The 27,283-nt window shown below is 45.9% G+C and overlaps 1 protein-coding gene across 1 annotated transcript in view; it reads right to left on the reverse strand.

Moving 5' to 3' along the window:
* GTF2B (general transcription factor IIB) overlaps positions 1 to 27,283 on the reverse strand; it is a 221,299-nt gene that overhangs the window by 131,926 nt on the left and 62,090 nt on the right. The window contains exon 3 of the mRNA XM_069641741.1: positions 6,916 to 7,049. Within this exon, the coding sequence (XP_069497842.1) occupies positions 6,916 to 7,049 (134 nt within the window). The remainder of the gene's footprint in view (positions 1 to 6,915; positions 7,050 to 27,283) is intronic.

Consider the following 27,283-nt stretch of genomic DNA (forward strand, 5'->3'; position numbering starts at 1 on the left):
CAACATCCACGATCCGTTGTGCAAAGAAACCACGAGGGAATCCACATGTAAAGATGGCCACCATGTGAAAGTCAGCGTTTACATCTAGTGCAGTCTGCTAGCATCGCAGAGCCTGCTTGTGGATTGGCTGGAGCCATCCACTTAAAGCAAGCCAATTCTCCGGCAGGCGAAAAGCCGGCCCACCAACAAAGGCCCAACATCTAAGGCTCAAGTCCCGAGCCTGTCGAGCCGGGAGCAGCCTGCAGCCTCAGCCCTCCCCCGCCTTTCCTTGCAACTGCCACACCTCTGGTAAGCTAACACTGCTTGCTTTTCATGCCCTCCTTCTCACTTAAACGTGCCATGTTCTAAAGTGCACAGATTAGCTAACCGCCACCTATCTCACACTCAATCACCAACCCCACCCACAACAAGGGCCAGACCATTGATTGGATAGCCCACCACATTTATATAGTGCTATGAACTTTCAGGTATCTGAGAGATGCTTATTATTACCCACGGTGTGTGGTGCTCATTTATCGACCTTGGAAGGATGAAAGGCTGAGTTTGACCCTGCCGGGATTCGAACCTGCGTTAGCATACTCTGCACGGATGTCAAAGCAGGCGTTCTACTCGCTGTGCTATCTGTCACAGCCAACCTCCCTCTTCCATTGACAGACCATCCTCTTCACAATCTCCACACCCAAGATCCAAAAATCCACCACCATACCTATCCCCTCTGCATCCACTGGAAGTGCACGCCTCCTCACCAGGCAAAGGTTAGCGCCCTATCTAAAGGTCCCAGCCCTCATAGCACCATTCTCCAAAGATCCCGAGGCACTGGCTCTCTCCCTCAACACCATTCTATCTGAAGCCATTGATGCCATTGCCCCCCCCCCCTAGCGGTCCGCAAAGCCAAACGCACTAAACATGCGAACACATGGTTCACTCCTGAACTCTATGGTCTACGAACCAAGAAGCATGCAGCCCTATCAAAATGGCAAAGCAGCCAACTTGCTTTAGACAAAATCGAGTTTAACAAACTGCCTAATGAATATTAAAAAAGCTATTGTCCTTGCCAAAGCCAACTCATTCAGCACCAGAATAGATAATGCCAAGTCCAACTGTAAAGAAATATTCTCCATCTTCACAGAGTTAGAAACTCCTTCCACCCCACACCCACCCTCAAGCCATCTTAAAGAATGAAACGTAGTGCGCCGACATACAAGCAGCTATGCTCCACAAGCTTGACACTCCGCAGAACAGAATCGGAGCAAATCAGCTTAACCCACTTCTCTCCAATACCACCCAATCACCTACCCCCAACCAGCAGATTACCAACCCTACTCTCTTTTCGTTCAGGGATGTCAGTGAAACAGAAGTCACTGCTATCATGAAGAATATCAAACCATCCATATGTAAATGAGACATTTGCTCAGCCTCTTTTATCAAGTAATGAGCTGACCTGCTCACTCCATTCATCACAACGTTAATCAACGCCTCCTCCTTTTACTCCCAGTCTAAGAGAAGCCTGCGTCTGTCCCCTTCTAAAATAAAAAACTCACTTGACCCATCCAATCGCAATAATTACAAACCAATAACCACCGTACCCTTACTGCTCAAGATTCTGGACAAAACAGCTTATCTGCAAATCAAGGAATTCTTAAAATCCAAGAACATTATAAGCACCCCGCAATCCAGCTTCCTTCCTAGTCACGCCACCGAAACGACCCTACTTGACTTGAAAAATCAAATTGACGATATCAGAGACACCGGCAAACTTGCCCTTCTTCTCTTACACCCATCGGCAGCATTTCACCTCGTGGATCACAATCTACTGTGTCAACATCTCTCATCATCAGCCTTCTTCTCTCAGAACGCAATCACATGGATTGCCTCATTCCTTGAAGGAAGAGCCATGCGTGTCTTCTCAGACCTAGCAGCTGCAAATCCAGACACCATCCTCTTTGGATTACCGCAAGAATCCTGCCTATATCCCACGCTGTATAACATTTTTACTATCTCCCTGTTCAACCTACTTGACTCACTCTGCATCATGTACACCAATTATGCGGACGATACGCAGGTCCCAATTCCTCTCTTATGTAACCACGAGACTGATTCCAACGGCCTCAATTCCATCTACACCACCATCCACACATGGATGGCTGAAAACTAGCTATGCCTGAATGGGGACAAGACTGCACTACTACTGCTTGCCCCCACTGACTCACACATCACCCTTGATGAGAAATACCAATCATTCACTATAAACAACATCACCATCCCATTCTCCCACTCAGTCAAAACACTCAAGAGTATACACACCCACAATAAGGCTCTAACGGCTGACTCCGCTAAGACCTTTCAAGAAGCTAACAAACTGACCCTTATAGCTCATGAAGCTAATGCCCTATAAACAATGAAACCCCATACCATCGACTCCACCATTAATTCCAGTAAAGCCTGGTCCACCACCATACAGGATGCACTTGCCTCCAAAATAAGCAAGCTCCAAGACAAAATTCTACCCAAAAACAGTTATTGGCCAGCAAAAACATTCCTCCCCAAATTTCGAATGAAGAGTGTGAAAATGCAGATTTATCATTGAAATTCTCGCAGGTCAGCCAAGACGAGGTTCTAGACACCAACTCTACTTACAAACCTAATTGTAAAGGAGATTGCTTCCCTGCCCACCTGGTGAAACTCTGCACACCCACGCTAGCTCCTATCATCACCAAATTTATAAATGCATCCTTAAATACCAGTGTCGACCTTGCCAGCATCAAAGAAGTGTGGGTTACCCCACTCATCAAAAAACCTTAACTGGACCCTACGGTACCCACGAATTACCGTCCAACAACCACAGTGCCTTTTTTGCTAAAAATCATAGATAAAATAGCCTACTCGCAAATACAAATCAATTTTGAACAAACCCAACTCCTTGGCGCCAGGCAATCTGGTTTCCGGCCAAATCATAGTACCGAAACAGCGTTCTTGGATCTCAAAATTCAGATAAATTCAATAAGAGACTCAGGCAACCTCTGTATCCTACTCCTAGACCTGTCCCCCGCTTTTGATTTGGTGGACTATGTCAAATTATGCACTACACTGTCAGAAAACTTCCAATTCTCGCATGAAACTATTCTGTGGGTTAAATCTTCCCCCACAGAACGCACTTCAAGAGTAACCATTGGAAAGGAATTAGCGGATCCCACATCAGTCCCTACAGGGGTACCGCAAGGCTCATGCCCGTCGCCTACTCTCTATAATGCATACACTAAGCAGCTATTTGCTGCCTTAGACGCTATGGGCGTCATCTACACAAACTTCTCAGTTGACACCCAGATTCTCATACCCATCACTGGCAACTATGAGGAAGACACTATTACCATTAACAAGATCTATGCCATAATCCAAAACTGGATGGCCTTGAACAGTGTGTGCCTTAACGATGAGAAGCCGGAGATCCTCATTGTAGGCTCCTCAGCTAAAATCAAATCTCTCCATCCGAATTATGCAGCTATCACCATAGATGGAACCCCCAATCACAGTCCTCAAGCAGGTCAAAACCATGGGTTTGGGTGTACAAATGAAATAAATAAAATAAATTCTTAGACACCAACCTAACTATGTCCAGACAAGTAAGCGCAATCGCTACCTCTACAGCCTACTACTCCAAACTCCGTAATGCCACCAGACCGTTTTTATCTACCTCCAATTGTCTAACAATTGCACGAGCTATCATTGGCGCAAGGCTAGACTACCGTAATGCACACTTTATAGGCACCTCAGCAAAAAACCTAGACAAACTGCAAACCATTCAGAATAACGCCCTTCGTGCAGCTTTGGGCATCTCCAAAAGAGAATACATCTCTGCAGCCAGACAACAAGCGCACTGGTTGCCTGTACGCCAGGACATTTTGTTCAAATCACTTTCCATCACGCATAAATGCATCCACCACACCGCAGGTCCTTACCTATCCCACTGAGTCATACTGCCTCCAGCGGCAAGACCCATCAGAACACCATATTCTAACCAACTGCTGGTCCCAAGAATTAAACATGCAAGAGGCGGGGGCTCTAGCGTCCCATTTATTGCCTCTAGACATTGGAACTCACTGCCTCACTCCATCAGAAGTGAACCCTCTCATCTCGCAAGGCCATCAAAACCAGACTGTTTGTCTAACCCGTACACAGAAACTGACAAGCCTCACCCTCACTCACCCTTACTTCGTACCACTGCATCATTCAGACTAGGATCTTCCTAACTGAACAATTGTATTATGTACGACTACAGCTCAAATGTAACCTTGCTGTCTCTCTATGTATTCAAAAAATGCAACTTTCCTGCATACTGTAAAGAGATCACCTCTTTCGCTTATCCAACGAATGAAGGGCTACTGTAACCATGCCACTCGCCTAAGAAATGTAATTAGTACATGTTTTGCAGGCTAATGTAACCCAACTGCCCACTTGTGTTGCAACTAAGACGGAATCGTGTAACAGCGCCTCAATGCCCTTGGGTTGTGTGAGCGCTATATGAATGCAAATAAATAAATAAATAAAATAAATAGTCTTCCCTGTCAATTTGAAATGGGGGTCAGCACAGCTGCAGGGCTTCACCAGGCATTTCGCGGTCCAGGGTGTGCTGCTGGAGTCTTCTCACGTCTTCTACTTCGGATGTCGTCCTCCAGTGGTCTACTCTGCCTCTAGTCCCAACAACCTTGCTTTTTATGCAAATTCCCATTCAGTCACAGCCCTAGGCTGTCAATCACACAGCAGGGTGGCTGTCCTTCAGGACAGCCAGCTGCCCAATTGGAAATGGTTTCACTCAGGCACACCTAGTGACAATCGACAGGGAAGTTTCTGAGCCCTCCCTCCTGCCTTTCCAGACACACTGGAGCCTGGGCGGTCTTCAGGGCTGAAGCCTGCCAAAGACAAAACACACAAAGAACTTAAACCGGATTCAAACAGAGTAAAAGTCTAGAAGACACTAATTGACAAGAAATGGCGAAAAAAGAAGACAGGGGTTATTTTGTGAAAATGTTCACCCTTGGGTACTGTACTGCAGCCGAGTTATCAGCCTGCAGATGAGTCACCAGCTAGTAAAAAAGAAACCACTGCCATCAGCCATTCAATGAGTTAGTGTAACAAAAGGTTACATGATTGGGTTAAAGGAGTTACTATGTAACCCCCCCTCCAGCACTCCACATAGGGTGGTGTGTGCTGGACCCATAAAGTTAAGGTTGAGGGAACAGCAGTTCACCCAAGAAAATGTAGTTAAACATTAGGAGAAGTCCAAAGGACTTCCCAGGGGCACTGCACAAAAGGTGCTGTGTGTCACAATGCAAAAAGCAGACGCCTATGGAGTTTACCAGACTCCATAAAACAGCAAGAAACATAGAAAATCAGTCTGGAAAACACATGAGAGTGAGTGAGAAAAAAGATCCCACTCACCCAGGAGTAAAAAATGAAAAAGCCCCGAGTCCAGCAAAAAAGCTGGGGGTCTCTAAGGTTAAAGGGAATTGGCACAGAAATGAAAATTAATTCTGCTTAACAAAAAAGCAACTGTAATTGCAAATACTTTAACAAAAGGTATTAATCACCTAGTACAACTGTGTGTTATCATAAATGTAGTTATAGGTATATACTGTTCCTTGAATCTGTGCTCCACTATTCAGAAAAGTATCCTGGTAACAGGGTTGATTATGTGATTTCTTTGCTGAGTGTCACTGCATAACTGACAGGGTCTACTACCCTCGTATTACTGAAAGTAATCCGAAAGTAACATGGTTTTACTCCCCATGAATAGGTGCGGCCTATACTAAATGTGTATGATAAGGTCTGACTTCCCTAGAATTACTGTTAGGTTTACTAAACAAGGTCTATGCTTTGGTCTGTGTACTTTAAAGCATAGTGTTGTGTTTTCATAATTGTGGTTATATATAACGTGATAGTACTTACTTACCCAAGATTCATCTTGGCCTACTTGTATTTAAATAAACCCTTTATTTGTACAATACATAGTATTTCAGTGTTTCTTTGGACGATATGTAGGCTACAATTTCTTTGTACCAAGCTACAGCCCTCTCTCCATCCTAAGATAAGCCTGGCTACTCCGTCTACGCTACCAAATACTGAGGCGGTACAGACTTATGCCAAGAGTGGAGTTTTGTACTGTCTCCGTTCTATGGTTTTACTAAGCCCTTAGTTGGACTTCAGAAAAACTGTCCTAACACCTGGTCAGGAATTCCCTTATACAGTCACGCACCTGCTGCTGCTTTCACGGGCTAGGGGTGCGTGTATGCGTTTTTGTTGTTTTTTGTTTTGGGACTCTAGTCCCACCACAGATGCAAAAAAAACAAACATACCAGGATATCCCCAAGCCACAGAACTTAGCAATTATGGCCAAATGAGGGCTTTAAAAATGGCAGGAATCAGCAGGAAAACTGCTCCAGCTGGTTCGCAGACTAACACCTGGTAAGGCATTTTTCAAGGTCAAATGATCTACGTGCATTTTAGATTAAGGGGATTTCTTCCTTTCCAATAGAAGTGGGGACTTTTAGAGATTGAGTCAAATGGTCTTACAAATAAAATGTTGGAAGCCAAACCCCAGAATATTATTGTGTTTAATTGTCTTAGCTACCAAATAAACTAATACAGTCTTGAGTTTACCCCACAATGAAGAGAATTGCAATTCTAAAGATGTACTTTTTTTAAATAACTTTTGAGGATAGTTAGGTTTAAGAGATTGCTGTTTGAATACATGCAGTTGGACACATGTAAGGGGGAATTTTGTGTTAATCAGGAATAAAAACTCAGATGCTGCAATCATTAAAATTAGCTGGGTGCTGAAAAGGGGAAATTAGCATAGAGAATTTGTGATTTGGGAGATCTATCGAGAAGATCTATAAATAAAGACTGTTACTATGATACCTTGCCAATCATTGTAGTTAAATCGCCACCACTCAAGAGAGGATTTTGGGTGTCTCCCACTCGGGAAGGGTCTTTGGCGGCTTTGTCGTTGCTGAAAGTCCTCCATTCTGAACCTACATCAATGACACGGTCACCTACGGAGAAGGTTTTTAAAAATAAAAATTAATATTTGCTGACTCTTGCTCATTTTTCACCAATACATAGCAGTACCTGCTTTTATTTTTAATTAAGCAACACACTACTTACCTCTCTGTAATATTCTTACTGATGGATATTCTCCCACAGATTCCTCATTTCGTACACAGATTACTCATCTATGATATCCTATCCACAGCGCAGCAGTTCTTCTGAAACCTTTCCGCCACCAGGCACACAGTGCTGCTCCACTCTATGTGCGGGATGCAATGTCAGGACAGAGCTTGTAAAATCTACTAGCCCACTAGCATTGGCGAGTAGTTTTTATGTAGGTCGAGCACCATTTGCATGATACTTCACCTTGCTGGAGAGTATGGGAATGTTACAAACTTACTGCAAACACACTTTGTTTGCAGTAAATGGAAAATACAGGTTTCACTGTGCATGCTGGACAGCATGGCAGCAAATATGAAGTGTGCTTAGGGGGACACGCACCGCTTTACAAAAAGCACTGGTAAATCTTTTGTCACCACTCACTTTAGGGCAAGTGCATTTCTCTTAGGTCAAGTATGTAAAACGAGAGTCTGTCAGGATCCCATGGCATATTTCCACATTGTTAAAGAGACATTACACTAGGATATGTTCATTTAAGAAATGTCATCACCACATATATATGTAAGAGTAATGCTTGAGTGAAGTTTCAGTGTTAGTTCTGAATTTCACATCTTATTGTTTACCTAAAATTCCTTGATGTTAAACTATGCAGGAAGTGCCTAATTTCCCAAGCCAAAATGGTGGCTCTGTTCCATAACTGTGATTGGAGGAATAGTGCTGTGAGGTAGCTTGGAACTTTCATCAAGATTCTAAACTGCCTTTCATTCCAGTTCCCATAGAGAAAGGTTGCAGATTTAATAGCTCCATAGATATTTAGTTTTAAGAAAATTAGAAATCCTTTTTAAGAAGATCTAAAGAGAAATACTACAGAAAGAAGAAATCATTTAAATACAAGAATATTTACAGATGAAGCAAGCTAAGTTTTCAAAGCGAAAAGTTCATCTTTTTGACTGTACTCATTTAAGAGTTTTTTAACAAAGAAACTCTTACTATCTGCATTTTATTTTAAAAGTATTATTAATTGCACTGTGCAAGTATTTGTGAAAGAATTATTTTTTGCGTTTTTATTTTTCTCGTGACTTCGTGTTCGTATGAGAATGCATTACTTACCGTAAAAGCATTTCTGATGGTTGTATCTGCTTAGATTCACATGCTGTGCATAGGTCCGACATCCAGTGGTCACTGCGGAGTATTGCATTTTGTTTTTCGTAGTCGAAAAGGGGACGTCGACAAGGCGTGTCTGAAACACTATCCCTATAGTGACGTGCGTTGTACCCACAATCCCTCACGCGTCGAGGTCCCTCTGTTTGTATTTTTCTGCCCTGAGGGAGCCTTCTAGACGTGAGTGAGTACAGAAAAGAGAGAGATATATAAAGGAAGTCTATGTTCCTTCCATCCGAGCGGGGAGGAAGGGCGGGCGCATGTGAATCTAAGCAGATACAACCATCAGAAATGCTTTTACGGTAAGTAATGCATTCTCTTCTGATGTTTGTTAATCTGCTTAGAATCACATGCTGTGCATAGACTAGCGAGCAGTACCCGGAGTTGGCGGTGGGTTATGAGAAGGAACAGTAGTGAAAAGGTGTCGTAATACTGCCTGTCCCACCTGGGAGTCAGATCTAGAGTGTGTATCTAGACAGTAGTGTTTTGTAAAGGTGTGCACAGAACTCCAGGTAGCCGCTTTGCAGATGGACTCAAGGGGAACATTTGCAATGAATGCTATGGATGCCCCCGTGCCTCGAGTAGAGTGTGCTCTTGGCCTAAAGGGCAGTTCTCTCTTAGCAAGAGTATAGCAGAGAGTGATGCATTGAACAATCCATCTAGAAATAGTGGATTTTGAAACTGCATCTCCTTCTCTTCCTGCTGCCACCGAGACGAAGAACTGATTAGTCTTCCTCAGTGGTCTGGTTCTTTCCATGTAGAACATGACCGCTCTGCGTACATCTAGTGTGTGCAGAGTCCTTTCTCCCAAATTGGAAGGATTTTGAAAGAACGTTGGTAGTTCTATAGATTGGTTTACGTGGAATTTAGAAATAAATTTCGGAGCAAACCTAGGGTGAGTGCGTAGAACCACTTTATCTTTGTGAACTGTAACGAAGGGGTCTAGAATAGAAAGAGCCTGAAGTTCACTTACTCTCCTGATGGAGGTGATAGCTATTAAAAAAGCAGTCTTAAGCGTGAGGTGTTTAAGAGATGCTTTGTGCATGGGTTCGAATGGAGAGCCCATGAGTCTGGTAAGTACCACATTAAGGTCCCATCCGGGAGCTGGGTCAGCTATCGGGGGGTGTATTCTCTTTACTCCCTCCATGAAGGCCTTTATAACAGGGATCCTCCACCACGACACTTTGAGTTGGGAAGTGGTGTATGCAGAAAGTGCAGCTAGGTGGACTTTAATGGAGTTAAACACTAGACCTGAATCCAATAGGTGGGTCAGGTATAGGACCACATGTGTGGGAGAGCAGTCAATAGGGTTGATGCTTTTACTCCTGCACCAGATGACAAATCTTTTCCACTTGCTAGAATAGCAGTGGCGAGTGTTCGGTTTTCGGGCTTCCCTGAGGATGTCCATGCATCTTTGCGGGAGTTGTAGATGTCCGAACTCTATGATCTCAGGAGCCAAGCTGCTAAGTTCATGTTCTGGGGGCATGGATGCAGAGTCCTGCCTTTGTCCTGAGACAGCATGTTGTACGGGCAGGGGAGTTTTACTGGGGGGGATAGAGACATCTCCATCAAGTGAGCGAACCATGGTTGTCGTGCCCACATTGGGGCCACTAGTATCATGGTCACTTGTTCCTGGTGCATCTTGTGCACCACTCTGTTGAGAAGGGGAGTCGGGGGAAAAGCGTAAACAAATTTCCCTGACCATTGCATCGACAGACCGTTCCCCTTGGATTGGTTCTGGGGGTACCTGGAGGCGTAACTTAGGCATTGTGAGTTTTCCAGGGTTGCGAACAGGTCTATTTCTGGGAATCCCCATTGTGTGAAGACGTCGAAGACGATGTCTTCGTGCAGGCGCCATTCGTACTCTTTGGGCAGGGGGAAATCTCTGCTGAGACTGTCTGCTAGCAGATTGAGTTCCCCGGGTACATGTAGTGATAGTAGGAACATGTCCTGTTTGAGAGCCCACTTCCATATATTCTGGGCCAGCTTGGACAGACCTGGAGAGTGGGTGCCCCCTTGCTTGTTGATGTAGTACATGGCTGTGGTGCTGTCTGTAAGGACCATTACTGTTTTGCCTTGTAGGTGTTCCTGGAAGGCTCTTAGCGCCTTGAACACAGCTAGTAGATCCAGTAGATTTATGTGTTTGGATGCTACGTTCGGAGTCCACACTCCGTGAGCAGTCTGATGGGATAGGTGCGCCCCCCATCCTGTGAGGGATGCGTCTGTGGTTAGAGTGGCTTCCGCCGCGGGTGTGGCAAAGGGTTTCCCTTTTTCCATGTTTTCCTTTGTCCACCACCGTAGCGATAGAACTAAGGCCTGCGAGACCACAACTAGATCCTCCCATAGTCCGCTGGCCTGACACCACTGGCTGTTGAGCCACTCTTGCATTAGGCGCATGCGCAGGCGCGCGTGAGGTACCAAATAAATACACGACGCCATCATTCCTAGCAAGCGCATTGCTTTGCGTACCGTCACCTCTCGACCGGTTACATATTGAGGGATTTGAAACAGCATGTTTTGGACCCTCTCTTTGGAGGGGAAGACGAGGCCGTCCTTTGTTTGAATTAGAGCCCCTAGGAATTGCTTGATTTGACTGGGGTCTAAACTGGACTTCTTTTCGTTGATGGAGAAGCCCAACTGGAACAAAAGGTCTACTGTCTTTTGGGTATTGGAGAAGCATGTTTCGTAAGAATCCCCTGTTATGAGCCAGTCGTCGAGGTAAGGGTAAACTGGGATGGACAACCTGCGCAGGTGGGCCGCTGCCACTGCCAGCACCTTCGTGAATACCCTTGGTGCTGATGCTATGCCGAAGGGTAGCACTTTGAACTGGTAGTGTTTGCCCTCTATCATGAACCTGAGGTATTTTCTGTGCGCTGGCAACATTAAAATATGAAAGTATGCATCTTTCATGTCCAATGTTGTCATGTAATCTCCCTGAGAAAGCAGTGGGATTACTTCCTGTAAGGTTACCATACGAAACTTTTGGGGTTTGATAAACTTGTTCGCTGGGCGCAGATCTAATACAGGGCGCATGGTTAGATCCTTTTTGGGTACAAGGAAGTACACTGAATAAATACCTTCCGTTACCTGAGATAGAGGCACGACCTCTATGGCTCCTTTTTCCAGCAGTTGTTGTACTTCTTGGAGAAGGATGGCAAGATGTTCCGGTGTCATGCGACGTCCCCTCGGGGGTCTGTAGGATGGGGAACTGTTGAATTCGATACAGTATCCGTGGGCTACGGTGGAAAGTACCCAACGGTCTGACGTTATCTCCTCCCATGCAGGAAGAAAGGATGTTATCCGGCCCCCGACCGGTGTTGCATGGGAGGGGACGCGAATCTTCGCGTCACTTGGAGTTGTTGGGGGCTTGGGAGCCTCTGGGGGTGGATCCCCGACCTCTCCCTTTACCCCGGCGTTGGCCTCTTTGGCTGTACTGCCCACTATTGGTCTGGTAATTGGTGGCAGGGTATTGTTGATGCTGACTTTGTTGTTGTTGTTGGCCACGAAAAAAGCGTTTGTTGCCATAGCCGCGTCTGGCAGTGGGCTTAGAGATTTGGTCAAGAGTCTTGATAGTATCGAACTCTTTTTTAGCCATCTCTAGAGCTTCATCCACCGCTTTCCCGAAGAGGTTAGAGTCTTCCACAGGTTTATTTATTAAAGACGCCTGTGTCTCCGGTTTAAACCCTGAGTTGCGCAGCCATACATGGCGTTTTAGGAGTATTCCCTGCACCAGGGAACGTCCCGCTGTTTCTGCCGCGTCCAGAGAGTTCTTTACAATGCTCTGGTTCACCTGGGTTCCTTCGCCAATAGTTGAAAGTAGGCGTGTACGTAAAGGCTCCGGTGCTTCCTCGGCGTCCTTGCGCAGTTTGGCCCACTGCGCGTCTGCATAGCTAGCAAGCAAAGAATTGTTGTTCGCAATTCTTGCTGAGAAGGCAGCCGAGGAAGTTACTCTTTTTGCAAGGGCATATAGCCTTTTGCCCTCCTTGTCAGGGGGTGCCTCACTGGTGGAAAGTGGTACCCCTGCCCTCTTTCTAGTATTAGATACTACTAGGGAATCCGGAATGGAATGTCCCCTAATGTAGAGCGTGTCTGAGGGAGAAGGAGTGAAAAGTTTTTCAATTCTCGGATTGACCCCTCTGATCAATGCGGGAGTGGCCAGCGAAGGGATGATTCTTCTCTTCACTGAAGCTAGGAGGGGAATGGTTTGGCTGACCGGGGGTTTCTCTTTAATTACTTTTTCCACAAAGTCTAATTCTGGAGAGAGCTCTCCAGTGTCCAGTTCGAAATGTGCTGCTGCTCTGCGCAACAGTGCATTGAAAGTGGGCTGATCGTCAATTGGAGACGTGTTCCTAACTGGTGAATTGTCAGGAGGATTTAGGTTTAGGACATCAGTGTCGGAATATACTGATGGGGATTGCCAGGGGTGCGAAGGTCCTTCTTCAGTGTCTTCTCGGAAGCCTTCTTCTATAATGTCTGGCCTGTCTCCCAGACATTCCTCCTGGTTCTGTCCTTCTTCATCGTCCATGAAAACATCCTCCTCCTCCAAGTATTCTTCCTCCCCAGTGAGGTCGTATACGTTATGGAAGTCTGAGGCTGTGTCCACCTGGGGATCGACTAGCCTCGGATTTTTGGCCCTGGGGTCCTCTTGAGGCCCTTCTCTAGTCCTCTTGGGAGTTTGAGAGGTCTGGGTATTCATAAACCTTTCCATCCTCTCCATACAGAGGTGGAGTCTTTCCATGGTTTCATGGGGTACCCCAGAGCGGTCTGGCGGGGGAAAAATAGAGTCATCTAGCTGGAAATGGCTCGACCTCTCCCAAAGCGTCGAGGAAAGTGTCCCGTCGCCCTCCGAAAAACCTTCAGGTGTGCTGGGTGACCCCCCGACTGAAGGGGGTAGTCCCTGCCTTTCTTCGGGCTTTTTCGGCGTGTCTTTCGATTTATGCGTAGCGCTCGACTTGTTCTTCGGCGTACGCTTCTGGGCGTCGGCTACAGCGATCCTCGCCAAGCTTTCGGCGACTCGTTTGTCGGCGACTTGTTTGTCGGCGGAAGCTTGCGTTTTCGACGCTATGGGTGTCGAACGCTCTACGGCGGTATGCGCCTTCTGTTGATGCGCGCCGGCCGATGGTTTGGGGGCGGCGCCCTTATTTGCCGAAAGCCCAGTCGCTGGTCGCGGCTGCGGTTGCGAGAGGGGCTTCGAACCCGAACGGTCCGAGGAGGCCGCCGGTGGAACCTGGCTCTCCTTGGGCGCCGAAGCTCTTTTCGTCTTAGACGAAGAAGAGCCATGGGTTGTGTGCTTATGTGAGTCTTTGTGTGCGTCAGTGTCGCCGGGGTGTTCATCCCCATAAGCAGGGCGTGAGCCGAGCCCGTCGGGGCCGGGGACAGACGACGAAGCGCGCAAGCGCTCCTTAGAGGGGGTTTCGACTTCCGTAGCGGAGGTCGTGTTATCGCGTTCCTCGTCACTGTCGGTGGTAGCAGCGGCGGGTGAACCTTCGGCCTTCGACATCGCGTATGCCGCCCACCTTTTAACCCTACGGTCTTTTAGAGTTTTAGGCTTAAGAAGCCGACAAGCCGCGCAACCTTCCTCCTTGTGATCGAGGGGCAAGCAGCGGTTACACCGTGAATGCTTGTCCTTCCAAGTGAATTTGCCTTTGCAAAGCGGGCAAAACCTAAAGGGTGTCCTCTCCATAGCTGAGGCAATAAATCGCGATAAGCACCCCAAGGGAAAGGAAGGGGAAAGGGAAAGGCATTCTCAGAAAAGACCCAGAGATGTCCCACGACCCCACTCTCCCTACTGTATATGGCCTGCGAGGCCAGGCCACGTGTTCGGCAGCGCCGAAGGATTTCCTCCGCTCGACCCTCCGTCGAAGATTTTGCTCGGCGGAGACCATCTTACAACTGCGTCGAGGGAGGGATTATTAATATTATGTGAAAAAAACGACCAAAGGTCGAGGAGTTGCAATGTCTCTCGAGGAGCTCCGCGTGAAGGCGACCAGAAGCTGGGCGGAAAAAAACAATCTGAGGGACCTCGACGCGTGAGGGATTGTGGGTACAACGCACGTCACTATAGGGATAGTGTTTCAGACACGCCTTGTCGACGTCCCCTTTTCGACTACGAAAAACAAAATGCAATACTCCGCAGTGACCACTGGATGTCGGACCTATGCACAGCATGTGATTCTAAGCAGATTAACAAACATCAGAAATTATAGTATTGTGTGGTTTTAATTTTTGATTAGAGTTTGATGTTTAGTTCGATTTTGTTTTCGTTTGAGTCGCGTGTAATATACTACATCTTTTGTAGTAATTATCTCGTTACACACGCGTCTTGTTCTTATTAGTTTAACGGTAAACTTTCTAGTTAGAGTAAAGGACCCGCTTGCGTCTGGTGTGTGCGTCCCGATAGTTTTGTATCTCTTCCTGGTTTGGCTTATTAGTGTTTACTAGTGACGTAGTTTAAGATTTCCGGAATTTCCGGGGTTTTTTCGTTTTTTCTAATTGCTGATTTATTACGGTGGAGTGTATTAACTTGTAGTCAGTTATTTCATCGAGCGCGGTTCTATTTATTTTTGCTTCCCGCATCTAATTTTTCAACCCCGTTCTGTTTGCGCGTTACGTTGCGATCTTCAGAAAGTTTATTTTTGTTCACAGTGCGTATAGTCATCTTTTCAACAACAGAACTTCAGAAGGCTACAGAATTGAACTTTAATTGAACTAATTTGTCAAAGCAAATTCAATACAGATTTTCAACAACATTTAAGTCAAGAATCTACCAAAAGGTTTATGAACTTTGCAGTATTATAATAACATTTGAAGACTTTAAGAAAAGTATATTACTAAAATTAATGCCCATCAGCCATCAAGCATAGGCAGCAGGTAAAAGAGAAAATAGTTTAAAATCTTATCAATTGAAGTAGACTATATTCAGTATAGAGTAAAATTAACCCATATATCCTTGTGTTTAGATTTTCACAGACACAGCATACTGAGGAAAATAAATCTATCCAGTCCCAGAGAATAACCATCTACTGAGTCTGAATATCTGGGAACCAGTGTGCCAGGAACCAGTGAGCCAGTGTCTTGAGAGCCAGTGAAGATCTGCATTTGTTATTTTATCCTCTATTCCCCTTGGGTTTGCCGGTTTGGTAATTTTATTAATTAAGGATTGTTGAGCTGGCATACCAAGGGGGTCTGGTGGGCCAGCATCACTCCTGCAAGAAGATTCAAGACAGAGTCATGACAGAGTCGCCCTGCAGGTCTAATGGGATTTTTAAGAATTTGCAAGGCCTGAAGGGCCAGTATTTAGTGAGGCGATGTGCCCCGTGACCTCAGTTCCACCCTTTTTCCCTAGCACTCCGACACTGGAGTACCGTTGAACCCATGGTGTACTGGCTATCCAACAAGAGGGGCAGATAGAGAGGGAGATGAGGAATCCATGGGAAGAACATTCAACAGAAAGAACATTACCAAGAGGTAGGTCATTTCTTCTTCTAATGGATGCCTTCCTCGAACAGATTCCTCATCTAGGAAAGAATCCAATAGCAGTACGTAGATCTGATGAAGCGAAAAAAGCAAGGACACCTCCCATACAAGAAACCTCTGGAGTACCGCTCTACCAAGCGCCTTGACATAAAAGTGAATCCGACCCATAATGGTCACCAAACTTGTGCAGGGACGCCCAAGTTGCTGCCTGCCACATGTCCAGGACTGGGACTCCCCTCTGGTAGAATGAGCTCCGAGACCATCAGGCATAGGCATATCCTTACCAGCCAGATTGTGAGATGCACAGTACAAGTCACCTTAACAGGGTCCATTTGGTCACAGCCCCGCCAGCACGAGCATCGGCATAACCAATAAAACGCTGGTCATCTTTCCTAGCCTCTTTCATCCGAAAGAGGCAGTAGCTGAAGACCCACACCGGGTCCAGTCGATGGAATCATTCCCCACTCTTGGTAAGGTGGGGGGAAAAAAAAAAAAAACACAGGAAGATGGATGCTAGGGGAGTTTTCCCAAAGTCCACTGTTAGGTAGACTTTGCACAACTATCTCAATGGTTTGTAGATACCCCAACTCTTAGTATCAGTCTGTACTACTCATGGAACCTTGGTAGAGTGGCAGAGCAGTCGGGCTTATCATAGGAAGATGTGAGCTACAGGCAAGTACACTGAACCTAGCTAGTAATGCACAATTAAACACATACATTTATATTACAATATATATTTATACAAGATATGCTTTAAGATAATTAGTACAATTAAACGAAACACTTGGGAATAATTTAGATTGCTTTTCAAAGGCCACTGCTTAGTTTATAGTTGCTTGCAGTTACAATTGTTACAGCTTTTGACAGTAATGGCAGTTCTACCGTATTATCGATACCAACGTGCACTCACGAAACGTAGGAGAAATATGCTAAGTACATTTACTCTGCAAAACCACATAAGATGATGACTTTTAGGAATGAAATTAGCTGGTTAGTGCAACACTAGCATGGTTTAAGGTTATAGAGGCGATTTCTTCACATAAAAACCTTGCTAAGGTCCAAAACGCAATCGTAGCTAAAGGCATTTCGGGGAGTTGGCAAAGTCTTGACAAGCAACTGAACAACGAAAACGCCTGTGGATATTTTCTAGTCTCTAAGATGCAAGAGGATACAACCAACGTTGGAGACACCGTTAAAGGACCTGCTAAAGGGACACAAGCAGCTTCTTGGATAAGAGAGGGTTGCCCTGGACACCTCTATATGCACTGCAACACTCTGGAGCGACCTTTCGGATGAAGGTTAGCAATACATTTTTCCTCACAGTACCTTTGGTTTGAAGAAATATTTGTGGCTGGATTCCCCTCGATGTGGCAGCGCTGGACCCGACCTCCTTAGTCTGGTGACGAAAGGCAGGACAATGGATGGGCTCTCATAGCAGCAGTCTCGAGGGAGGACCTCTGCCATGGATTTCAGAAACTTCTCTGGTCACTCTGCGGTTTTGGTGCCTTTTCTGCAGCACCAACCAAAGACGCGATTTGCCCGATCAATCTTCTGTTCCTGAGGTCCTGCACTCTGCTGAGGGGACTTGGGCGGTTCGGATTGTGTCTCTGGAGGTTCACATGGAGCTCAGCGAAGATTTGGATGGATTCAGCCTTTCCACGATGATGCACTTCAATTGGGTCGGAGGTCTCCTGGTATTGGGGTTCCGCTTTAAAGTTACAGAAGCTCGAGAGATGGCGCTGATTAAAGTTAGTCTTGTGATTGGTTGTTCCCACCAGTCAAAGGGAAGGCGTCGCCCTCTTCAGAGTTGCTCTGTCACACAGAAAACAGGGGCAGGACAGTTGTGGTCGATTCACAATGTTGCAAAGGGTCTGCAGACATCTCTGGTCATCTTCTTCAGTTACTTCAGCTTGCAGTGGTCGACTTGCCTTTCTCCTCAGGAACCTCGCCTTTTATTCAGTTTCAGCACACACTCCTCTGCAATATCTCTCAGCAGTTTAAAGAAGGAGCGGGTGGCTGTCCAATCAGGACAGACAGGCCCCCAGTGGTAGCTGGCTCCATTCAAGCACTCAGGCAGACAGAGCAGGGGAGTGAAAAACTCCTCCCCAAACCTTCCTACCCAGACACACTGGAGCCTAGGCAGGGACATCCAAGGGTTCCCTGCCAAAGGCAAAATACACACAGACCTCCCCCTCACAGAATGGTAGAAGAAGTGCTAACAAAGAACAACCACGCTACAAATGGTCTAGAAAGGAGCCACCAAGTTAGTACTTAGGTAACCCTATTGTGAATAACCGGGGCTATGAACATAGCCTGTGGTAGAAAAGTACACAATAATTGGTAGAACACGTCCACTGCCACCAGCCATAACTATAAGGTTGTCTATGTGACAAAAAAGTCACAGGAGCAGAGAGAAGGGGGATACTAGGTATACCCCCGTGGCACTCCACATAGGGTGGTGTGTGCCAATCTCTCAGAGCATAAAGTTTTTGCAAGATGCAAAGTATCTCTCTATCCTTAAGAACGGTATTGTACCCTTTTACCGAATATAATGGTTTGCGTGAACCAAAAGTTCTAAAAATGGTACCACCAAAGGTTCAAACACCAAAAGTTTGATCCTTTGGTGGTAGCATTTTCAAAAAGCAGGGGTTGCGGGGAACACCCCTGCAAAAAAAACATATATTTCTTTTTTTTAAAAAGGACCCTGCCGCGCCGGTTCCCGATCATGGAAGTGAAAGGGAACTGGCGCTGCAGGGACCCAGCGTGAAGAAGAAGGTAAGTGGGGTTTGTTTATGTTGGGGGTAGGGTGAGGGTGTGGGAGGGTGGTGTGTTGTGGGTATGTACATGTCTTCGCATGAGAAAGGTGCAAACTTTTGGTAGTTTGCATCTTTCTCATGCGAACCTTCCGGCCGCGGGACATTCAGCCGCGGTCGGATCACATAGATCCTTAAAGGATAGTTCCGGGACTTTTTTTTTATTGTCCCTACGGGTCGGCCATGTGTTTGTAAGCATAAATCGGTAGATCGTAGGAAACTTTCCTATGGACCTTACCCGACTTTTCGCCCATTATCGCACTCGAAATCAGCCTCCATTTTGTGATAATCCTATCATTCCGCCGCATCGACCTGGCTCACCTGCCTTTGCGGCACTAAATCAAATCCCCCGCCCCTGAGCCTGACATCAGCAGACGCGTACTGCCCATTTCAAGCACGTCTCGTGTCAACAATCGCTGCGCCTCAGCTATTGACGTGTTGCCATGGAAATGGCAGGACGCCTCTTTCCCCAATAAGTATAAACACACCGTTTCACAACACACAGCAGCATATTTTCGATTCCATTATTCTCTCTCTGTTACTTTGAGTATTCTGTGACTCGTTTCAGTGCTCTGGTCAGCTACCTTCGCCGCTTGTAGCCCGTGTGAACACCTGTACCATCTCTGTAAATTATTTTACTATCTTTACCGCACAATGGCCACAATAATGCCGTATATGTACGAGCCCGAGTACACCGAGGAGGAACTACTGGAAAGGCAAGCACGCGAAAACGATGGGGATTCGGACGGCAGTTGGGAGGACCAGTCAACGGATGAAGAGCCTGGACCATGTCGCATGGACGGCGTCTCCACCTGGTGCACGTGCAATCGGTGCGAGCTAATGCCAACTGAGGAGGAGAACTGCTGCTGCCGTGAAAATTCCGGGTGCTTGGCCTACATTTCGGAAAGCGAGCAAAGTCTGCAGGAAGGCGAGCAAAGTCCGCAATGCATCACCGAGCTGCCAGAGTTCAGGGAAGCCTGCCTCTCACGGACAGTGTTGAGGATGATGATGGTGCTTATGCACGAACTTCGTGGCACTGTTCGTCCGCGTAATCCGAGTAACGAGTAAGTATACTCTGTTTGTGATGTCAGTGATGCCACCACTATTTCATGGTCGTCTCCCACATATAAAATTACATTTACATATCATTCGAACGCATGTAAATTGGTTCCATATAGTGCATTTTCTAGATATAATTTTTTTCTAAGAAAAATGACATGTGTTACCTGAATCGACATTGATAAGAAAGTTTGGTCAGTTTAATACAGTTTGCATCTTTTTTTTCACAGGTGGTACAGGCTGGTGGCCTATCGTTGCTTCACTTGGTGGCTTCACGGGAGGCTCGGACACCGCGTTCGGAGAGTAATACCTGCCTGTGCGGTACTTGCCATTAGACAACATTTCCCCAGTGACAGTGGACAATACCGCGGATTTTCCCTCGATGTGCTGCAACCTCAACTTTACAATGTGTAATGTTTATTATTTATGTTTAATTAAAATCTAAAATAAAGCACAACATATATTTTAACAATGGTTGTTTTGATTTTTTAAATGAATCTAGTGTGTCTCCGTTGAATAGCCTTCCAGTGCCTTGTCTTGTCACACCACATGTCTCCGGCCAGCATCCTCCCTCACGCTGGCCGCACACCTTCAATCCACATAACCGTTGAACCCATATATGCAGCAGTCATACATATATTCTTTTGTGGGTTGGCATCAAGCGTTGGCAATAAAAAGCTGTTGGATTTTATTGATACAAAACATGGTTATGGGTAAATAATAAATATGGTTGATCATAATAAATCCTCTTTTTGGGCACCGGGTACAGAGATGACCCCCATATATTCTCCTGGGAGGGTGAGGTATTTATAAACTCACCCCCCTGCCTTCCATGTAGTAGATCCTGCAGCCATCCTCTTACATTCAGTTAGATGGCCTCTCCTTGGTGAGGCCCTGCGGCAAACGGGTCTTGTCTGCACGACCACCGCCCCGATCCACCCCCCGCCCTATCAAAGGCAGTTCGCACCGGGGTACTTGCGCTGCTGGCAAGTGGAGCTGTCAGGGAGCGATAAAGGCCAAGAGGTGCCAAAGACCATGTACACTTCAAAGTGGTCTATAGAGCATGGGTTGTTGTTCCCATGTCTACCTCCAGACCCCGTGTCTCCTGCCAAGCATCCCCCTCACGATGGACGCCCCCCTGCAATCCACATAAGTGTGTCTCCATTCACAAGTCTTCCTGTGTCTTGTCTGCACGACCACCGCCCCGATCCACCCCCCGCCCTATCAAAGGCAGTTCGCACCGGGGTACTTGCGCTGCTGGCAAGTGGAGCTGTCAGGGAGCGATAAAGGCCAAGAGGTGCCAAAGACCATGTACACTTCAAAGTGGTCTATAGAGCATGGGTTGTTGTTCCCATGTCTACCTCCAGACCCCGTGTCTCCTGCCAAGCATCCCCCTCACGATGGACGCCCCCCTGCAATCCACATAAGTGTGTCTCCATTCACAAGTCTTCCTGTGTCTTGTCTGCACGACCACCGCCCCGATCCACCCCCCGCCCTATCAAAGGCAGTTCGCACCGGGGTACTTGCGCTGCTGGCAAGTGGAGCTGTCAGGGAGCGATAAAGGCCAAGAGGTGCCAAAGACCATGTACACTTCAAAGTGGTCTATAGAGCATGGGTTGTTGTTCCCATGTCTACCTCCAGACCCCGTGTCTCCTGCCAAGCATCCCCCTCACGATGGACGCCCCCCTGCAATCCACATAAGTGTGTCTCCATTCACAAGTCTTCCTGTGTCTTGTCTGCACGACCACCGCCCCGATCCACCCCCCGCCCTATCAAAGGCAGTTCGCACCGGGGTACTTGCGCTGCTGGCAAGTGGAGCTGTCAGGGAGCGATAAAGGCCAAGAGGTGCCAAAGACCATGTACACTTCAAAGTGGTCTATAGAGCATGGGTTGTTGTTCCCATGTCTACCTCCAGACCCCGTGTCTCCTGCCAAGCATCCCCCCTCACGCTGGACGCCCCCCTGCAATCCGCATAATGCCACGACATATACACGTCATTCATTCACAAACACACCCCTGTTTCGAATTCTTTATAACCCACTTCATATTTCTAATGAGAACTTCTTTGCGCTTTGCTAGTCAACCTGTGAAGGTGCTGGTTATCTGCTCTTCGTCTCTGTGAACTTCCGTGACCACTTTGAGCAAACTCGTCAGTTTGCAACCTGTGAACTGCTCCCTGTTCTACGACAAGAAACTACTCTGATCCCTGCATCTAACTGTTTGTTCGTCAAGTTAAGTCCATGTACCATAATCATTTTGCGTCCAATTTTTTAATTTATATCTATTTGCTAGTAGTCATCAAATTGCATCCATGTTTTCTTTTCGTTCACGACAGTACATGCAAGGAACTAGTCACATGTTCTGAGTTTAGTCAAATTACTTTTTCTATTTTTTGAAAGTTATTGAAATACTTATCCGCATGTGAATAACGTGTATAGTTCCAAGAACCAAAACGGACCTTGCATTGAACCTTTTATGTGTCATTTAATGTTTTAACACATTGGTATTCATAGAGAATTGTTGATCTTTACTTTTCAGAACTTTCCATAATGCCTGCCTGTTCCATTGGCGGTTGCCCTTCGAAGTCCCATAACAAATCTGAAGATACTATAATGCATGTTTTCCCTAAGACAATAGATCAGATAAGAGAATGGGTCCGATATTGCGGATATCCAGCCTCTGAGCTAGAAAGTAGAGTCCTAGAAGTCTTTGCGGACAAGAGGGGTGATCGATACCGCATCTGCAGCAGGCACTTTAGCCCAGACATGTACTCCACATCATTGCTAATAAAGAAGAAAACACCGCGAGCGAGGCGAAAATTGCTCTCAACCGCTATTCCCACTCTATTCGTCCACATCCCTCCACTGGTGAGTCAAGTTTACGTATTTGTCTCTCGGCCTTGCGGTAGTGTGTAGCATTAGCTAACAATAATTTCCCCATTTATGTATCCACTCAATATGAAGGCGGAAGATTCTCCATCCGTGTCGTTATTGCAGTCATCAGCCACTTCAAGCGCCTATCGGGTAATCTTACTTAGCTACTCTGACACTGACTTGTTTTAGGCATGTAAATCAATAGTTTTAATTGATCGTGTAATTATTTTACCTAATGGTACACCACAGTACTCGTCCTCTAGTCTTTGTTTTCAGTTATAATTATTGTTATCCAAAATAATGCAAGTACTGTCTTTCAGGGAGATGCTGAGGAGTCCAACGCATTGACGACAACCGTAGATGTCACTCAGATGCTCGAGGTACGTTTCCGGACAGTTCCATCGATGGAGATCATCAGATCTTGCATTCTTGTAGCGTGATTGTTACACACAATGTTTCTTTCGTTTTTAGCCATTGGTATGTCCTTCTGTCGTCGCCCTCCTATGTGTCTTCTTTTTTCAATATTGTGTTCATTACTAATGAAAGTCCTATGTTTCAGGGAGTCGATGGAGCATTAGTCCAAGAAGAAGGGGGAGCATGCAGTTACGGGTCGGCGCAACAGCTTGCAGAAGTGTGCACCGCAGTTACAGCGTCCCTTGATGTTCTTATGCATTTCGAGGTATGGATACTGACAGATCAATCATGCGAGATCAAATGACGTGGTTACACCCGCTATACTTCCTTCTTTATTAACGCAAGTACTATGTTTCAGGGAGCTGACGGAGCTTCTTCAACAAGAACATCACCCCTAGTAGTTGATGCAGATCTCTGGGTGGTGACACTTCCAACGATGGAGCAAATCGAATCATATTTAGATATCCATTATTTATTTTAGACAACTGATCATTTGTGCAGGTCTATTTAGATGAGCCGTTGACGCCTGCAGAAAGTTTATGTTCTTTTAAACAAAATAGAAAACCATACTAATGCAATTACTGTGTTTCAGGGAGTTGCTGAAGCGTCATCTTCAATAATATCATCAATGGAAGTCTATGCGGAGCCCGAGGTATGGATCTTGACAGTTCAATCTAACTAGATCAACAATGCGTGAACTATTGTCGTTTGAATGTTCTACACAATGCGTTCATTCGTGTTTTGCTATTGAGATGTACGTATGGGTATTGGTCCCCAAGTACATTTTGTGTTTTCAATATTATTATACATACTAATGAAAGTTCTATGTTTCAGGGAGTCGATGGAGCCTCAGTGAGTGATGGATGTGCTTATCATGAAAATATAGTCGTTGCAGCGCGAGAGGAAGTGGAGACATGCACACACGAGTCGGAGCAACAGCGTCCAGATGTTGAAGTTCGAGGCAAGAAAGTTTCAAAGAAAAGAAAGCAAAAGAAGGTTAGTGTCCTGTTCACTATTTTATGTTGTCTTTCACTGTCAATAGTTCAATACTGTAAGTTGTGTTTAAACTGAACATCCCTTTTCTAATCTGTCCTCTAGTTGCGAGTGGGTGTAAGAACTAGATCTACACAGACAGTGAAGCGAACGAGAGATGTTGCTTGTCAAACCTTTTGGCAGGGACTTGAGACTGGAGATGCATCGTGCCAATGGGAAGAATATGAAGTGATTGACAACGGAGCTATACCACCACCAGCCATTGATAGTGAATGTCCTCCTGGTAGTTTGGATGCAGTCGGAGATCAATTCACAGAATCCACACCCGCAAAAAATAAGAGCGCGCGAAAGTTGAAGACATTGTTTTTTTCTCCCATCTCCGGACAAGGAACAGATGTTGCAATGGAAGAGAATGAAGTGGACGACAATGAAACACCATCAATATCACTCAGCATAGCGGAAGACGATATCAGAGATTGTACCTTCCATGCGAGTGACATGTCCTCAACGTTACAGGCCGAACCAGCTGGGATGCAGAGTGACAGTATAAGGAAAGAGGCCAAATTCATTGTATTCGATAGCTGTTTGATGGATATTATTATGATGATGAAATGTGGGCATTCGGTTGGTGGGGAAGTATGTGGGGAGCCATTGATTAATGTGACTCGTGCAATTCGAGGCACTAACCTTAAAATACATGCCACCTGTACACAATATCATCCGTTCGCATGGTCTGCACAACCCATGCTGGGGCAACTGCCAGCAGGCAATCTACTTTGTGCAGCGGCCGCACTTTTTAGTGGTTCAAGTTTTAAAAAGTTACAGTATTTCTTTCAGTTTGTGGGAATCCATTTCATTGCGAAAACTCAGTTCTACAAATACCAAACCGATTATCTATTTCCAGCCATCAGCGAAGCTTGGAGAATGGAAAAAATGTCAATGGAAAGTACATTCGCGGGCAAACGCTTCAAGCTAGCCGGTGATGGACAGTGCGACAGCCCAGGATTTTCAGCCAAGTACTGCACCTACCACTTTCAGGACATGGAAAGTAAGAAAATTGTGAGTTCGGTGGTCGTGCAGGTGTCACAAAGTACATCCTCAGTGGCCATGGAGAAAGTTGGCTTTGTAGCATCATTGCAAGAACTACAATCGCGGGGAATGGTGATCGACCTGATAGCCACGGACAGACACGTTTCAATTGCCAAGACAATGAGAGAACAGTACAAAAATATAAATCACCAATTTGACGTTTGGCATCTTGCAAAATCAATCAATAAAAAATTGTCGGCTGCAGGTAAAAAAAAGGAATTGCAAGGTATTTCACAGTGGTCCAAGTCAATCAGCAACCATCTTTGGTGGAGCTCAAAAACATGTGAAGGGTCGTTGGAAATTCTACTGGAAAAATGGCGGTCAGTAATTTTGCACTGTAGCAACGTACATCGATGGTCGACAAATGAACATTTCCACAAATGTGAACATGGCCATTTGTCCACAGAGGAGGCACGGAAGAAGAAGTGGTTGATTCCTTCATCACCCACTCACAAAGCCATTGAAAAGATTGTATTTGATAAAACTATAACAAAAGCTTTGAGGGGACTCACGGAATTCTGCCACACAGGAGATTTGGAGGTGTTCCACAATATGTGCCTCAAGTACAGGCCAAAACGATTGCATTTTGGCATGGAGGGCATGATAAATCGGACTCTTTTAGCGGTCTTGGCACATAACCATAATGTTGGCCGTCAACAAAGTAGGACGACCGGAACTTTAGGGACGCTTCGCTACAATAAGGCCTTCACTAAAAGAAGTAAACAATGGGTGATCAAACCAGTGTTTGAGGATATGCAATATGAGTTTATTGAGAAACTTATCGTTGACGTCCTAGATAGGCACATACATGGAGTGGTGAACGAACCTATGCAGGGGACAACTGCATTGCCACCCAACATTGCCTCTGTTCCATGTCCACCTAAAGCAGAGCTCATTGAGAAATACACATCACGGTTTAAATGATTGTAATTTGATTCTGTTCTCTCGAGTCTCCTCATGTTGCAGGCCCATTGCAATTAAACCAAACAGTAATATAAATCATTTTTACAAAAATTATAGAATGTTTCCGTATTACAAACACATGGCCGACCCATAGGGACAATAAAAAAAAAGGCACGCAGACAAGATGTCCCTAAAACTAACTGCAGCTAACTAGAAATGTGTGCTCGCTCAAAGTGAAGGTCAGCTGCTTTGATGTTTTGCTCGGGTGGCGGAACGGCCCACGACCCAATATAAGGTTCTATTGTGATTTGACCTTGACAGGCCGGGACCATCCTGAAAGACTAAGAAAAGATAATGAATAAAATTTCAGAAACGAAACGATGAGCCACGTTCATTAGAAGAAGTAACGTCGGCAAAGAAGGAGTGGTGTTTCGGGTCTGCCCTACACAGAGACACAATGGAAAATGCAAATATAATGTAAGTAACTTTTGATGAGTTTATACCGCAATTTCATTACTATACAGTGGCTTTAAAGACGGGTTCAGTTGTACTTGTTCGTTCTATGTGGCATATTGTTTTCTACCGCGCACTATCTTGAGGAGAAACATCTGCTTTTACTGAAGCACCTCAAAACCTTCCTCTTTGCTTCTGCTTTCTCTCTCCCTCTCCCCTGCTACAACTGGTCCACTGTCTGCGACCTCGGTCCTGGGCCCTTCCACTCTCCACCTGCACTGCCTCCCTGTCAACCCCTGCACTGGGGGACTGTCTCAGTATCCTACAGCCCCCCCTTCCCAGCACTTGTTCTGCACTTACCTTGCACTTGCCACCAGCTGGCCCTATTTATTTATTATTTTATGCTACTTACCTTGTACTCCACTCCCCCCCCTCCCTGCCTCGCCACGCCTTTAAACACTTGTGTACACCCAGTAGCGCTGTCCTCGCTATGATTTTAATAAGGATCTGATGGTGAGACTAATTTCATTTTTTATGTTTTTAGGTACATCATTCACTACTGTCTGTGTCACGAGTACCAGACACCGGCGGACGGCTTCTACAGCCGCCAGTTGCTTCTCCGCGTGAACAACGTTACCACCCTGACCATTTTATGGGACGATCGCCAAGTACAAGTATGCCCTTACGCGGTACTAACGGTTAGATGCAACATACCTACCGTTGTGGTGGCCTAGTGCCTCGTTGTTGGAACAGCCATGCGATTATCAGTGCGACCGAAGAGCTTATTTTTATCGTAAACCAACACCCTGTGTACTGCACACGAACATCGCTTCCCTCAAGACGAACTAATTTGGATCGAGAGCAAATAAAAATGCAAATCGCTGA

Source organism: Ambystoma mexicanum, chromosome 1q (assembly GCF_040938575.1).
Source record: "Ambystoma mexicanum isolate Mex_15411 chromosome 1q, UKY_AmexF1_1, whole genome shotgun sequence".
NCBI lineage: Eukaryota > Metazoa > Chordata > Amphibia > Caudata > Ambystomatidae > Ambystoma > Ambystoma mexicanum.